This window comes from Eriocheir sinensis, chromosome 9 (genome assembly GCF_024679095.1).
Source record: "Eriocheir sinensis breed Jianghai 21 chromosome 9, ASM2467909v1, whole genome shotgun sequence".
NCBI lineage: Eukaryota > Metazoa > Arthropoda > Malacostraca > Decapoda > Varunidae > Eriocheir > Eriocheir sinensis.
Window position 1 is genome coordinate 3,758,689 of NC_066517.1, and position 15,609 is coordinate 3,774,297.

At 43.8% G+C, this 15,609-nt stretch overlaps 1 protein-coding gene across 1 annotated transcript in view; it reads left to right on the plus strand.

The window, feature by feature from the left end:
- Positions 1-3,213: 3,213 nt before the first annotated feature.
- LOC126996261 (G-protein coupled receptor GRL101-like) overlaps positions 3,214-15,609 on the plus strand; it is a 140,406-nt gene continuing 128,010 nt past the window's right edge. Inside the window, exons 1-2 of the mRNA XM_050856637.1 lie at positions 3,214-3,266; positions 4,630-4,701. Of these exons, the coding sequence (XP_050712594.1) occupies positions 3,214-3,266; positions 4,630-4,701 (125 nt within the window). The remainder of the gene's footprint in view (positions 3,267-4,629; positions 4,702-15,609) is intronic.

The following is a 15,609-nucleotide window of genomic DNA, read 5'->3' on the forward strand; positions in this document are numbered from 1 at the left end:
GTTCAATCAGAGGATTTTATGAGGTGGGTGAGGAATGAGGGATGGGTGGGGAGCACTGAGGTGGGTTGAGGAACTGAGGTGGTGGGGAATGAGGTGGGTGAATGGGTGGTGAAAAATGGGGAAATTTAGAGGTGAGAATGATCTGGTGGGTGAGAATGAGTGGGTGGAATGAGTGGGTGAGAATGAGAGTGGGTGAGATTTGGGGTGGAGGTGTTGAATGAGGTGGTTGAGATGAGGTGGTGAGGTATGAGGTGGGTGGGGAATGAGTCTTCACTTTCAGAGAGGTGAGGTGTGGGGACCATGAAGTTTTGAGAATGAGGTTGGAGTGGGGGCGGTGGAGTGCAGGGGAGATGAAGTGGGTCATATACACCCAGGAATGAGGTGGGGTGAGATGAGTGGGGTGAGATGAAGAGGTGGGTATGATGTGTAATGAGGTGAGTGGGGAATGGGGTTTGGGGTGAGGAGATGGGGGGGTGGGTGGGGATGGGGGTGGTGGGAATACATGGGGTGGGGAATGGGGTGGTGGGGAATGGAGGGGTGGGGTTGAGATGGGGTCAGAGCTTGGACGGCTGTGCACTGGCGATGAGAGTGGGGATGTGCCCTAAAGGATGAGGGTGGATTGGGGGATGGGTGGGGTGGGAGAAGAGGTGGGTGAATGGGGCAGTGGGTAAGACCCACTTTCTTATGAGGGAGTCTGGTGAGACCTCATGAGTGGAGAATTAGAAGCTGAGGTGAATCTGCAGCGGAATGAGTGCAACTGGGGCAGGTGAGAGATGAGGATGAGGTGTGAGAATGAGGAGACTTGAGAATGGGGAGTGGGTGAGAATGAGAGTGGGGAATGAAGGTGAGGTGTAGAATGAGTGGTGATTTAGATGAGTTAAGGTCTTGTAGGGGCTGGGGATTTGAAATGAGAGTGAGTGGGAATGGGGTGGGAGTGCAGGCGCCTTCTTCCCACATTTGAGGTAGGGGTGAGAATGTAGGTGGGGTGAGTAATGGAGTGAGGTGAGTTTATTTATGAAAGTGGGTGGGGAATGGGGAGGTGGGTGGGGAATGAGAGGGGTTGAGAATGAGGTGGGTGAGATGAGGTAGGTGAGGAATGAGGGTGGGTGGGAATAGAGGTGGTCTAAATATGGGTGAGGTGAGAATACTTGGAATGGAGATGGGGTGCTGGGTGGGATATGGGGTGGGTTTCAATCTGAGGTGGTGAGGAGACCTTTCAATATTGGGTGAAAATGAGGTTGGGGTTTCATGAGGTGGGTGGAGATATTGGTGAGAATGAACTATTTATGAGGTGGGTGGGGAGATGAGGTGGTGAGAATGAGGCAGAGTGGAGAATGGGAGGTCCTTCAATTCTTGGAACGAGGAGACTGAGGTGAGGTGAGATTATTCAAGTGGGTGAAAATGTAGCTGTTCTCATGAGAGTGGGTGAAGGGACCCATGAATATGGTGCAACTGAGGTGGGTGAGATATGAGAGTGGGTGAGAATGAGGTGGGGTGGGGGAATTTGTTCATCCTCAGGTGGGTTCTTGAGGAATGAGAGGTGGGTTGGGAAACCCAGATAATTCAGCAGCAATAAAAATATGTGTGTAATAATAAATAACTGTGTAATTATGTAACAATCAGACCCACAGTTTCCTCTAGTCCTTATTCATTCATTCATTCTCTCTCTCTCTCTCTCTCAATCTCATCTCTCTCTCTAGCCAGATAAACGTGTCTTAAGTTTATTGAACAACGCCGCAACTCGTCACTACTACCTAGCTATGTCTCTCTGCACAGCAACCTCGCTCCCTATGCTCCACTCCCTTTCCTCTCTCACCGTTGCATTTGCAGAGCTTGTGGGATTGCCACACCCTGATCTTCCTTGTATCGGCTTGTACTAAGTAATTTCTGTCCGTATCTTCTCATTCTCACCATGCAGTTCGACTTTCTCCTCCACGGCTTTCATATCACCTTGAGTATAATCACTGGAATTCTCGATACGTGTGTTGCAAAAAATGTGTGTGTGCTCAACGTGTGTGTGTGTGTGTGTGTGTGTGTGTGTGTGTGTGTGTGTGTGTGTGTCAACAGCTGAAAAGATGTATAAGATAGAGCAAAGCCCCACAAAGGAAGAGAAAGGGTAATGATACTGATGATGATGATGACAAATACGGGGTTAATAGTAGCATCACTTTCTCTCCTCTATCTAAGTTATCATTCTAATTGGTTATCTATCTCTAACACTCTGCATCATCATATCTCAGTGCACTCACATAGCCTGCATTGGCAGTATCTTTCTTACACTTAAATGATTTGTATCTTTATCTAATTCCGCCTCCTTCACCTCTTTATCTGTCTATTTACTTCAATCAAATCTCTGGGGACACTCAAGAGACACAGTAATACTCTGCATGGATGGGCGTTCATGACATATCTTCCCTCTCCATGTAATAGTAATAGAAGCAGTAGTAGTAACGTAGTAGTAGTAGTAGTTCTCAGTAAGTAGTAATGTCAGTAATAATTGATATTGCAAAGTGAAGGAGAAGGAGGACCTCAGGAAGAAGGGAGGTGTCCATTGAGGGTCACCCCACTGATAATAATAATAATAATAATTTTAACTAATTGCAATAATAATCAATCTAATAATAATAATAATAATAATTTCAATAATAATGCAGCTGTATAATAAACCGAGACTGTGAAATATTGTAAGCTGTCCATTAGACCTGTCCAACAGTGTCCAAGCAGGTAGACGAGGAGGGACTAGGGTCTTTAGCTGTCCTCTTCTCCTCACCCTTAGAGAAGTCAGTTCGGACATGCATTGGGTGAAGTGTCCTGAATGGGTGTTAGCCAGCTGAGCATGAAATAAGCTATAAACAGAGAGGAGGAGAGAGGTCAAGGGGATCAGTTTGGAAGGGGGGGATCGCACCAGGGCAGGAATTAGAGGTTATGGGGTAGATTGGGAGTAAGAAAAAGACGGCTGGGAACGGATCCTTGAGAAATGTAATGAGCCCAACGAGAGAACTAAGTTAGGGATGCACACAGTGATACTAATGTGGGAACGATTTCTCCACGCTTTCAAAACATTTGCCTAAAACACCATAACCGTTCAAGGCACTGGCAAGACCCGTAATCTTTATTGTGTTTGCATAGGTTATTGAATGTAATACCGTTTGGGTGGACGTTTACAAAGGAAAACTAACTAGGGTTATGTACAGGCCACCCAACTGCTACGTCATGGTGTACCTGGCAGTGAGTGAGAATGAGATTAAGAGTGAGAATGAGAGTGGGTGAGAATGAAAGTGAGTGAAAATGAGAGTGAGAGTGAGAATGAAAGTGGGTGAGAATGAGAGTGGGTGAGAATGAGAGTGGGTGAGAATGAGAGTGGGTGAGAATGAGAGTGAGTGAGAATGAGAGTGGGTGAGAATGAGAGTGGGTGAGAATGAGAGTGAGAGTGAGAATGAGAGTGAGAGTGAGAATGAGAGTGGGTGAGAATGAGAGTGGGTGAGAATGAGAGTGAGTGAGAATGAGAGTGGGTGAGAATGAGAGTGAGAGTGGGAATGAGAGTGGGTGAGAATGAGAGTGAGTGAGAATGAGAGTGAGAGTAAGAATGAGAGTGGGTGAGAATGAGAGTGGGTGAGAATGAGAGCGAGAGTGAGAATGAGAGTGGGTGAGAATGAGAGTGGGTGAGAATGAGAGTGAGTGAGAATTTGAGTGGGTGAAAATGAGAGTGGGTGAGAATGAGAGTGGGTGAGAATGAGAGTGTGAGTGAGAATGAGAGTGGGTGAGAATGAGAGTGGGTGAGAATGAGAGTGAGAGTGAGAATGAGAGTGGGTGAGAATGAGAGTGAGTGAGAATGAATGAATAATAATAATAATAGTAATAATAATAATAATAATAATAATAATAATAATAATAATAATAATAACAATAATAAAATTTCTTACATTTATTCATTCATTCATTCTCTCTCTCTCTCTCGTCCCCCAATTTTTAGGAGTATGTCTGTCGATTTTTCAACGCCGCAGCTCGTCCACTACCTAGCTGTATATCTCTCTGTCTGTCTCTCCCTCGCTCCCTCCTCTCCCTCCCTTTCCCTCTCTCACCGTTGCATTTGAGAGGCTTGTGGGATTGTGTGGTTGAGTTGTTCGGCTTGTACTCAGTAATTTTCTCCGTATCTTCCATTTCACCATCGGTTCGACTTTCTACCTTTCATATCACCGCCAGTTCAGTTCTCGATACGTGTGTTACAAAAAAAAATGTGTGTGTGTGTGTATGTGTGTGTGTGTGTGTGTGTGTGTGTGTGTGTGTGTGTGTGTGTGTGTGTGTGTGTGTGTGTGTGTGTGTGTGTGTGTGTGTGTCAGCTTAACTGCAAAAAAAAAAAAAAATAGAGCAAAGAAAAAGGAAAGAGAAAAGGGTAATGAACTGATAATGATGATGATGACAAATGGGGTTAATAATGACATCCCTTTCTCTCCTTATCTATTTATCATTCACAATCTCTGTATCTATCTCTCACTCTCTGCACCTCTATCTCTCACTCAATGTCTTTGTATCTTTCTTACGCACTATCTCTGTGTCTCTGTATCTTTATCTAATTCACTACCTCTGTACCTCTTTATCTGTCTATTTACTTATGTATCTCTCTCACAGACACTTGGAAGGGAACGCAATCTCTACTCTGCATGGATGGGCGTTCTACGGACTGTCTTCCCTCTCCATGCTGTAAGTAATAGTAATAGAAGCAATAGTAGTAGCAGTAGTAGTAGTAGTAGCAATAGTAGTAGTAGTAGTAGTAACAGTAATAGTGGTCGAAGTAGAAGGAGGAGAAGGAGGACGTGGAGGAAGGAGGAGGAAGAAAGGGAGTGTATTGAGGAGTAATGATAATGATAATAATAATAATAATAATAATAATAATAATAATAATAATAATAATAATAATAATAATAATAATAATAATAATAATAATAATAATAATAATAATAAAAAACCGAGACTCTGAAGGGGTATTAGCGAGCTCATTAGAGAGTGTCAAGGTGTCAGCAGGTAGGCGAGGAGGGGGGAGGGAGGGTTAGAGGAAGGGGGAGAGATGGGAATACGGGAGTGAAGTGTCCTGAATGGGTGATAGGAAATAGCTGAGAGTTAGATTATAAACAGAGAGGGAGGGAGAGAGGCCAAGGGGGTGAAGTTTGGAGGGGGGGAGTGAGGCAGTAAAGAGGGCAGGAGTGTAGAGGTCATGGGGTAGGAAAGGGAGGTAAGAAAAGACGGCTGGGAACGGATGTGAGAAATGTATGAGCAACGGGGAGAGAAAAGTTAGGGAGGAGAAGAAAATGTTAGGGGAACGCTCCACGCTTAGCAAAACACCAAAAACGCCATAGCCGTCCCGAGGCGCGACGAGACCCCGTAATCTTTATTTTTTTGCATGGGATTGTTGTGGATGTAATACCGTTGAGGATTCTCTCTCTCTCTCTCTCTCGTTGGACGAAGAAGAGATAGATAAAAAGGATAAGAAGAAAACTAAGTAAAACAGCATCAAACAAGTGAAGACAGAAATAGTCACCAGTTAAAGCAAAGCAAACTCGTAAGTCAAACACGCAATGAATTATAAGAAAAAGTAACTCATTGTCTTCACCGTAATGTAATGAAGAGCACAAATTAACGTAAATAATGCATCAACGCCGTACGTCATTTTTCACGAGACAGTAAAGTAAAATTTGGAGCACGCCAGGATTCGAACCCGTGCTCGCAGATTCGGAGTCACGGGGTCGTATTATCAGACATTTCGCCGCCCAAGAACACATATTTGACAAGGCTTTCGCGGGAGTTTGGGTCATTTCAAGGGATAGTTTTATAGCCCTGGTGGTAGTTTGACCCTTCTGTACCATGAACAGGGACGCTCGCCCACTCTCTTCCTTCCTCCTCCTCCTCCTCCTTACCTTTCCTTCTACCTTCCCTTCACTTCTGTTGTTCCTTCTCTCCCCCTTCATTCTTTTCCTCTCCCTTCCATTTCTTACCCCATTCCTCCCATTTCCCTCATTCCTACCCTCTTCCTCCCTCCTCCTCCTCCTCCTTACCTTTCCTTCTACCTTCTCTTTACTTCTGTTATTCCTTCTCTCCCCCTTCATTCTTTTCCTCTCCCTTCCATTTCTTACACCATCCCTCCCATTTCCCTCATTCCCACCCTCTTCCTTCCTTCCCTCACCTTCAAATCTTTTCACTCTCCCCCTCATTCTTTTCCTCTCCCTTCCCTTTCCTCCCTCCATTCCTCCCACCCTCTTCCTCCCTCCTCCTTCAAATCTTTCCACTCCTGCTCCCACCACCCATTTGCTGTTCAGAAGTAATAAGGTAGAGAATAAGACAGATAGGTAGAGTAAGAGAGAACCTTTGAAACATGTATTAATAGTGAAATGCAATAACTAGAAGGAGAGGGTCAGAGGATAAGGAGTCTATCATTATTATTATTATTATTATTATTATTATTATTATTATTATTATTATTATTATTATTATTATTATTATTATTATTATTATTATTATTATTATTATTATTATTATTATTATTATTATTATTATTATTATTATTATTATTATTATTATTATTATTATTATTATTATTATTATTATTATTATTATTATTATTATTATTATTATTATTATTATTATTATTATTATTATTATTATTATTATTATTATCATCATCATTAGCGTTGTTTGGCTGCTATGTAATTGATGTTAATGGTTAGTTTCGAGGAGGAGGAGGAGGAGGAGGAGGAGGAGGAGGAGGAGGAGGACAGTGATAATGGGAGGAGTGGGAATGCCAGGAAAAGGAAGAGGAGGAGCAGGGAAAAAACAAGGAGAGGAAGGAGTTAGAAAAAGAGGAGGAAGAGAATAGGAAATTAGTGTGGGGGGGATGTGAAAGAAGAAGTCGCGGGATACATGTAGGAAGAGAAGGAAAAGGAGAAAAGCTTTAAGAGAAGAAAAGGCAGCGAGAAAACATACATAAGAACATAGGGAGACTGCAAGAGGCTGAATGGCCTACACAAGGCAGCTCCAGATTCCTCCCCCCACTACCACCTGTCATCCTCGTCTATGTAGCTCTCAAGTCTACTCTTGAAACAAGCTGTCGTCCCTGCACTCACTCTGTGATTGCCGAGTCTATTTCATTCCCCCACCATCCTATCACTAAACCATTGCCTGCCTAATAGATGAAGAAGAGGAAACATAGGTATGCCAAGAGAGGAAGGAAGGAAGGAAAGGAAGAAGAAATAGAGAGTAAATACCAAAGGAAGGAAGGAAGGAAGAAGGAAATTAAAACTAGGATAGGAGAGAGAGAGAGAGAGAGAGAGAGAGAGAGAGAGAGAGAGAGAGAGAGAGAGAGAGAGAGAGAGAGAGAGAGAGAGAGAGAGAGAGAGAGAGAGAGAGAGAGAGAGAGAGAGAGAGAGAGAGAGAGAGAGAGAGAGAGAGAGAGGAGAGAGAGAGAGAGAGAGAGAGAGAGAGAGAGAGAGAGAGAGAGAGAGAGAGAGAGAGAGAGAGAGAGAGTTTTGGTGCCCACACTACAGAATGGACATCAACTTGCTAGAATCAGTTCAGAGGAGGATGACCAAGATGATTCAGGGGCTGAGGAACCTCCCATATCAAGATAGGCTGAAACATCTTAACTTACATTCACTAGAAAGACGAAGAGTGCGGGGAGATCTGATAGAAGTTTTCAAATGGGTCAAGGGTCACAACAAAGGCGATACAAGTAAAGTACTGAGAATTAGCCATCAGGATAGAACACGCAGTAATGGATTTAAATTAGAAAAGTAAAGCTTTAGGAGGTCAATAGGCAGGCATTGATTTAGTAATAGGGTGGTGGGGGAATGGAATAGACTCAGTAATCATTTAGTGAGTGCTGGGACGATAGCTTGATAGCTACATGGACGAGGATGACAGGTGGTAGTGGAGGGACTCCGGAGCTGCCCTGTGTGGGAGGAAAGAGACATGAATGAAAAAGGATTGAAGGGAGAAAGAAAGAATGGAACGGAAGGGATAGAAATAAGTGGTTATGGCGGTGGGATGGGCGGGAAGTGGCGTGCTGATGTCAGGTGGACGAGGGGAGGGGAAGGGAGAGTGTTTTAAGAGTAGGAGTGTGCAGATGAATAGTTACGGACGTTTCGTGTTTTTAGAGTTCATTATTGTAATTACAATCTTAACCCAAGAAATCCCATTGCATTATTTATGAAGTTTTCTTTTTACCCATATCAATATGTTTGATAGTGCAATTTTAAGCAACTTTTACCGAGAACACTTTTTCCTATATATTTTACTTTATGCACAAAAAGGGTGTCACCTAGAGATGACTTTGGGCAATTACACAACGAAGTCGCTGTCAAAAACACCTTTTCTTTATATTCCAGATATTTTTTTTTATTCATGTCAACATTTCTCCTTTCAGTATTCAGTTTAAAAATGATATCCAAGGGAAACATTTGCTTTTTAGCATAATTCTGTTATAATAGAAATAAAAACATAACTCACATATAAAAGCATTTTATATAAAAAATATCATTATTCCATGAAGAGTTGACAAACTGCAAGAAAGAGCTTCCTTTAACTAAGTACCGTAGACTCTTATTTTGTATGAGAGCATACCAGCCGTGAACACGGAGAACAGCTTTACATTTCTGACACCTGACTCTGGTTCGCTCATGAAACTCAGCACATCTGGTTTGCTTTTAGAGTACCTTTGTGTGTACGCCATCATGGTCTTTTTTATCATCTAGTGTACGCTTCTCTCTACACTCCCACTTCCTGGACATCTCTTTGACATCCCCAATTTGTTGACCTCCAGCAGATTTAGATTGTCACAAGTGTGGAGATAGTGATGAATTTTAGGGAATATGTTCAACTTGTCTTCCAACTTTCAGCGTCTCGTTTCATCACAAGAGAGCGCTTTTTCCAAAATGGCTGCCAAAATCATGAAAAATAGGAGAAAATCTGTATTTTTTGCCAAAACATCAGAACTTTGGGTTGTTTTTCATGGATTGTCTTAATGTAAAGTGAATGTCACATATTTTAAAACCAAAATCACTGTAATACAGCGTAGACAGAGGGCACTTTCACCCAAGATGGCCGTCAAAATAATGCACGTCCCATGAGAATTAGCTTTGCGCAATAATATGACTGTAGGCAGGAACCGTAAGAATAATGTTGATTAGTTATTGAAATGTCTAGTTTTAACACTATGCACTTCTGAGGCACAAAGAGATCCTCATCTGTCTAAGCTCAGACTAACCTGTCGGATAGTGATCAACAAACAGCATGTACTCAGTACTCAATTTATTCATATTTCGAGTATGGTAAAAACTCCCCCTGATGATCGTAGGTAGTCCAGTTCCTCTCTTTTCCCTCAGGGCAGCGTCAGGGGTCTAGGGGCCTCGGGACTCCTTTTCGTAGCTGCAGGGGAACGATTTTGGTGGGGCTATGTAGGTGCTGTGGTGGTGGTGGCTCCTGGTGTCGCTGCAGTGGCGCCTGGTGGTGGGTGGCCCTCTCTGTTCTTGTGGGCGCCTGTGCGGGTCTGTGGGCGGTTTTGATGGGTATGGGCAGCTTGAGGGGAGGGGGGAGGGTATTTCAGTTATATTATACATTTCCATGTCATGCCATGTCATCTTCATTATGGTCATCTATATCTTCATTATAGTCCTTTGAATATTCACAGCCATCACCACATCCACAAGCATCAGTGCACAATAGTGAATTTTGTGGCATCCACGTCTGTTTGTCATACAGGAACTGTGGCAGGAACATCGACGAAGCTCTAACAATGCTTCCTGCGTTGGCGTATTAATATTTAGTACTGGTACCAAATGACCATCCTGCTGCTCCCACCAAAAATTGTTTGTTGGTGGGATTCTGGGATGGATAAGCTCCACACCAAAGCCATGTAGAAAGCTCTTTGTATGTGCGGCTTGAGGGTACCTAAGGTGGGAGGCAACTGTCTTCCTTCCTTGCCATTTTGTTTGTACAAAGAGTGCCCACCTCAGTTCTTTTACACTCTGATGTCACTTTTCCAGAAGGTTTGTGCAAAATGCATTTATAGCGTTCCATCTGGTTGACAACCCACTCCGGGACATCAATACTCTTTCCAAATGCTGCAAAGGCATCAAGCAAGGGGGTATCGCACTCCATAAATGCCTTGAAGCGACTTGTGACTCCTTTCCCGGCAAATGCACCAGTGTTGTCAGTTCCTTTGAAGGCATACCATCCCGCCATTGCTTTTGCTTTCTCATTGCCGAGCTTATTATAGCTTTCAAATATTGAAATCCTTTCCGTATTATTCCTAACTAAGCACGTCATTGGCGGGATCAATGGAGTGTTTCCAGTAAGTAACACGAAGACATCTGTATACATAAAAAATAAGTCCAGTTTAGCATTTTCAGCTTTGTGTTTGACCTCAACGGCATTAAGTAGTACCAACTGGTCACCTTCCTCTAAGCAATGTCTGCCTTCTGACATTTCTGGCATGGACACAACATCGGAAAGGTGGCAGTTAGCTTCTATGAATGTGTCGTACATCACAATTAAGAACCTTCTTTGGCTTTCCTTGGCAGTGTGCAAGTACTTTCTGTGAAAGATATTTGGTGAGTTCAGGCTTTGTCTGAATATGTGACAGAAAAATCTTTGTCTGTACTGTCACTAACGTGATAATGGATAGCTGTTGTTTTCTTGGTCCTCTCGTCTCTTGTGGTTTCCTTGAGAGACCCTGGTAGATATTGATCAAAGACAACACGTATTTCATCATATTGTGAACCCATATCTTCGACCATGTCAAAAAAATTGCTTGCAAAATCTGATGCAGTAAACTTCTCACAAGTCTTTGTTACCATGTTGACAACACACATGGCGTCAATTATCAAGATTGCAGTTTGGGTGCTATATGCATCCTCTGCTGGGGGCTGGTTTACATCTTCTGGAATAGGGAGATCCATGACTGACCTGGGATTTTCCAGAAAGCATGATCATTGAACCATCTGGATGGATGGTGGGGCACTGTTAAATTCATATTCTCCTCCTATAGCATCTTTCACTTCGAATTCTGGTCTTTTGCCTACAACCAATAGTCTGGAAAGCAACTTCCTTTCTTGTTTGATTGAGGCTAATTGGCCTTTCACCTTTGTCTTGACTACTGGACCAACTTCCTTAAAGTAGATGTTCTTCTTCTTCTGGGGGTCCCAAAAGCCAATTGTCTTTTCAACCATCCTACTCGTCACAAACCTCTACAGTGCTTCTCTTCCTAATTTGTCTCATTGTTCTATGTCCTGACCCACTTCACTTGGCGTTACAGCAAATGTCATCAGGTTAAACATGTCGCTTTCTTCAAATGGGAGTTTCCTTGTTTGCTGAAGGCCTCCACAAGCTTTGTAGCATTTTGTATCAACCTAGTACCTTTGCCACCTGTCACTTCATGATGGAGTGCTGTTGCCAGTCTACTCTCTATTCCAGCATAGTCTTTGAACTCATCGACGACTCTGCTTAATGTAGGAGCTATGATAAAGTATTTATATAACGCTGACTCATTGCCTGTGATGCCGATGAAGCCTCCTCTATATTAAATTTTCTTATGTTCTTGTTCAATCGCATGATCTGGATAAATTGCTGTAAATGATGCACTGTGTTTGGCAATGGCAAAATTTCCTTCATTGAGAAAATTCCATAGATCAGGATCAGTTGCCTGCATCTCCAACATATCAGCAACATATAAAATACCCCATCTTCCATAGTTAAACTGATCATGAGCATGGAAAACAATAATTTCAGAATATAGCAGAAAAAAACCATAAAAAATCAATAAAACAGATAATATTTAGAATCAGTATTGGGATTTTAGGTAATATTTCAGTGAATTTGGCAGCCATTTTGAAAAGCGCCCCCACGCGGTGAAAACGACTCTGAAATTTGGAAGACAAGTTGAAAGTGATTATCTGTGATGTCCTTCAACACATGCAAGTGAAAAATCAATTTTGGCAAAGTTTCTGAAGTAGTGATTAATTAATGACAACTGCCGCCTGACTAGTTGATTTACATGGAATTATATTGCTAACGTCCTGGTTGGGACGCCAAGGACTATCTGTAGCTAGAATACAAAGGTTGTTTGTAGCTACACACACACATGATTTCAGAAATATAAATCTCTACAATTTAATGTACATGAATAGTATACAAATATTTGCAGTAATGGAGAGCAAAATTAGTAAGCAAATAACTTTTACATATTGGGATCCACTTGCAGCCAGACATTTATACTTGATTTAAAGACCTGCAGGGACGCGGTGCGATGCAGGTCGGTCTGGCGCACCAAAGTGTTCCACAGCTTACTGAAGCGTGGTAGGAAGGAGCGGAGGTGGTGTTCCGTCCTCGCGTAAAGCACAGCGACTTGATCTTCGTTGTACGCTGCGCGGGTGGGGAGTGGTGTCGGTGGCTTGAGACGCAGCGCTGCCAGCAGTGGGAAGTGCTTGCGGTGAACTTTATACATAACACACATGCCCGCTACGTCACGCCGCTGCTGGAGAGGTTGCAGGCTCCGTACATCACCCTCAGGAGTTCTCAGTCGGGACAGCCGCTGGGCTCTGGCTTGAACCCGATCAAGGAGCCCAAGGTATGACGGGGGGCAAGAGGACCATGCGAGGGTCGAGTACTCCGTCAGTGAGCGGACTTGTGATTTATAAAGAGTATCCACTCCCTGAGCATCTAGAAGATGAGCGATGCGACGGATGCAGCTCATCTTCCATGCAGCATCCTTGGCAACCTTCCTGACGTGGCTGGTAAACGTTAGGCCTGAGTCAAACTCAACCCCGAGGATGTTGACAGACTCCTGAAGGTGAATCCTTCTGCCTTCCAGGAGGATGGTGAGCTGGTCCCGATCAACTTCATCTTGTCTCCTAGAGATGAGGGCCACTTGAGTTTTCTCAGGGGCTAGGGTGACTTGCCATCTCTTGCCCCTGGAGGCGATGCTCTGCAGTGCTTGATTGATGCGATCGACTGTGCTGTGGCGCTCACTCCTCTCATAGGTGAATGTGACAGTGCAGTCATCTGCATATGCAGTGGCCTCTGGAATCAATTGCAAAATGTCATTGAAGTAAACGTTCCATAGTAATGGCCCGAGTACACTCCCTTGTGGAACGCTGGCTTTGACAGGAAGCTCGGTGGATGTGTGCCAATTGACTACCACACGCAGGGTCCTAACGTGAAGATAGTCTTGGAGGAGGTGTAGCAGCTCACCGGAGATCCCCAGACTTATCAGCTTGGTGGTGATGCCCTGATGCCAGACTCTGTCAAACGCACCAGCGATACCTAGTGTAACAACAAAGGTGTCTTCACCACGGTCAAGAGACTGGTTCCAAGCTGTTGAGTGGAGGAGGAGAAGGTCTGCTGCGGATCTCCCCTGTCTGAAGCCAAATTGTCGGGAGTTTAACAAGTGGTGAGAGTCCAGGAATTTGGTGATCTTGGCGGTGATGATGGACTCAAAAACTATCCCAACAATAGAGAGGAGGGAAATGGGTCGGTAGTTTTGAGGATCGCCTCTGCTCTTCTTATGTATGGCACAAACTCTCGCCACTTTCCACTGGGATGGCCACTGCTGAGATGAAAGGCACCTCTGAAGATGGTATATATATATATATATATATATATATATATATATATATATATATATATATATATATATATATATATATATATATATATATATATATATACATACATAGGGAGTAGGTAGGAAGACACCTACCGAACGGGCGTGAGCTACTCCCGGTGAGGATGTATGGGAAGCGAGGAGGGTGCTGAAGCCCTTCAAAGACCCTTCCCATGTCCTCACTAACCGTTTCCGTTTTGTCTCATCAACACCAGAGAGCAGTTCAGCATGCTCTCAAAAGACAGTTCCTCTCTCTTTCTACACCACACTACATTCACACAACACACACCTTTTCCCAAAATTCAAAATTAAAAAAGGCTAACGAAAACACCGCCTCGGAGTCCCCGCCGGGGTGGGGGACCATAAACTCCCCCAGGGAGGACTCCCCTTCTGGCTGCCGACTTGAGAGGTGTCCTGATAACTCCTCGAACCTCCTCCCTATCAATTTCTGCAACATTCGCGGTCTTCGTTCTAATTTTCATTCTGTGGAACACCATCTCTCCTCCTCTAAACCTCACCTTCTCTTCCTCACCGAAACACAGGTTGCTGAGGCTACTGACAGCAACCTCTACTCTGTTCCTTCATACTATCTCTATCTTAAATATCAATCTAAAACTGGATGTTGCGCCTACGTGCGCAACGACATCACTTGCTCTCGACAGAGTGACGGCGCCGCGTTCAGGAGAACGCGAGCTCAATCCCCGCCCGGTGCCACCAAGCTGGGATTTTTCAGCCGCCGCCGAGTGGCTTAAAACTACCCACATGCTGTCCAGAAGACCACCTATCAACCCAGACTGTAGATTCTAGGATTAAAGATGAGCTCCGGAAGGGCAGCATGTGCCAATGCAAGATGGCGCCACTATAAACACTCGCCTGCGCCAGAACGGGCTGGGCCGACCATCAGGCCCCACCGGGAAGAAGCCTACCGGCGCAATAGACCGCGACGTAAAAAAAAAAAAAAAAAAAAAAAATATACATATATATATATATATATATATATATATATATATATATATATATATATATATATATATATATATATATATATATATTTGTTTGGAGTAGGTAGGAAGACACCTACCGAACGGGCGCAAGCCACTCCCGGTGAGGTATATATGGGAAGTGAGGAGGGTGCTGAAGCCCTCCATAAACCCTTCCCATTATCTCATTAACCGTTTCCCTACTGTCTCATCTACACCAGAGAGTAGTTCAGGATGCTCTCTGAAGACAGATCCTCTCTCTATACACACCACACTACATTCACACAACACTCACACCTTTTCCCAAAATTGAAAATTGAAAATAGCGATCAACAACAGTGCCTCGGAGTCCCCGCCTGGGGGGGGGGGGAGTCCCTCCCCAGGGAGGACTCCCCTTCTGGCTGCCGACCTGAGAGGTGTCTTGATAACTCCTCGAACCTTTTTTTTATCAATTTCTGCAACATTCGCGGTCTTCGTTCTAATTTTTATTCTGTGGAACACCATCTCTCCTCCCCTAAACCTCAACTTCTCTTCCTCACCGAAACACAGGTTTGCTAAGGCTACTGAGAGCAATCTCTACTCTGTTCCCTCCTACTATCTCTATCCTCAATTTCAATCCAAAGCTGGATGTTGCGTCTACGTACGCAACGACATGACTTGCTCTCGTGCCCACGACCTTGACTCTTCTGAATTTTCCACCACCTGGCTAAGACTTCACTGTTATTCTATTACTAAACACATCTGTGCTGTTTATCTTTCACCTAATTCTACTAACTATGTGAAATTCTTTGACTACCTGAACTCTAAAGTGGAGCATATCTTGACCCACTCTCCCTTCGCTGAAATCTCCATCCTAGGAGATTTCAATGCTCACCACCAGCTTTGGCTTTCATCCTTTTTCACTGACCAGCCTGGTGAACAAATCTACAACTTTGCTCTCCTCAATGGTCTAGAGCAGTTGGTTCAGCACCCTACACGTAT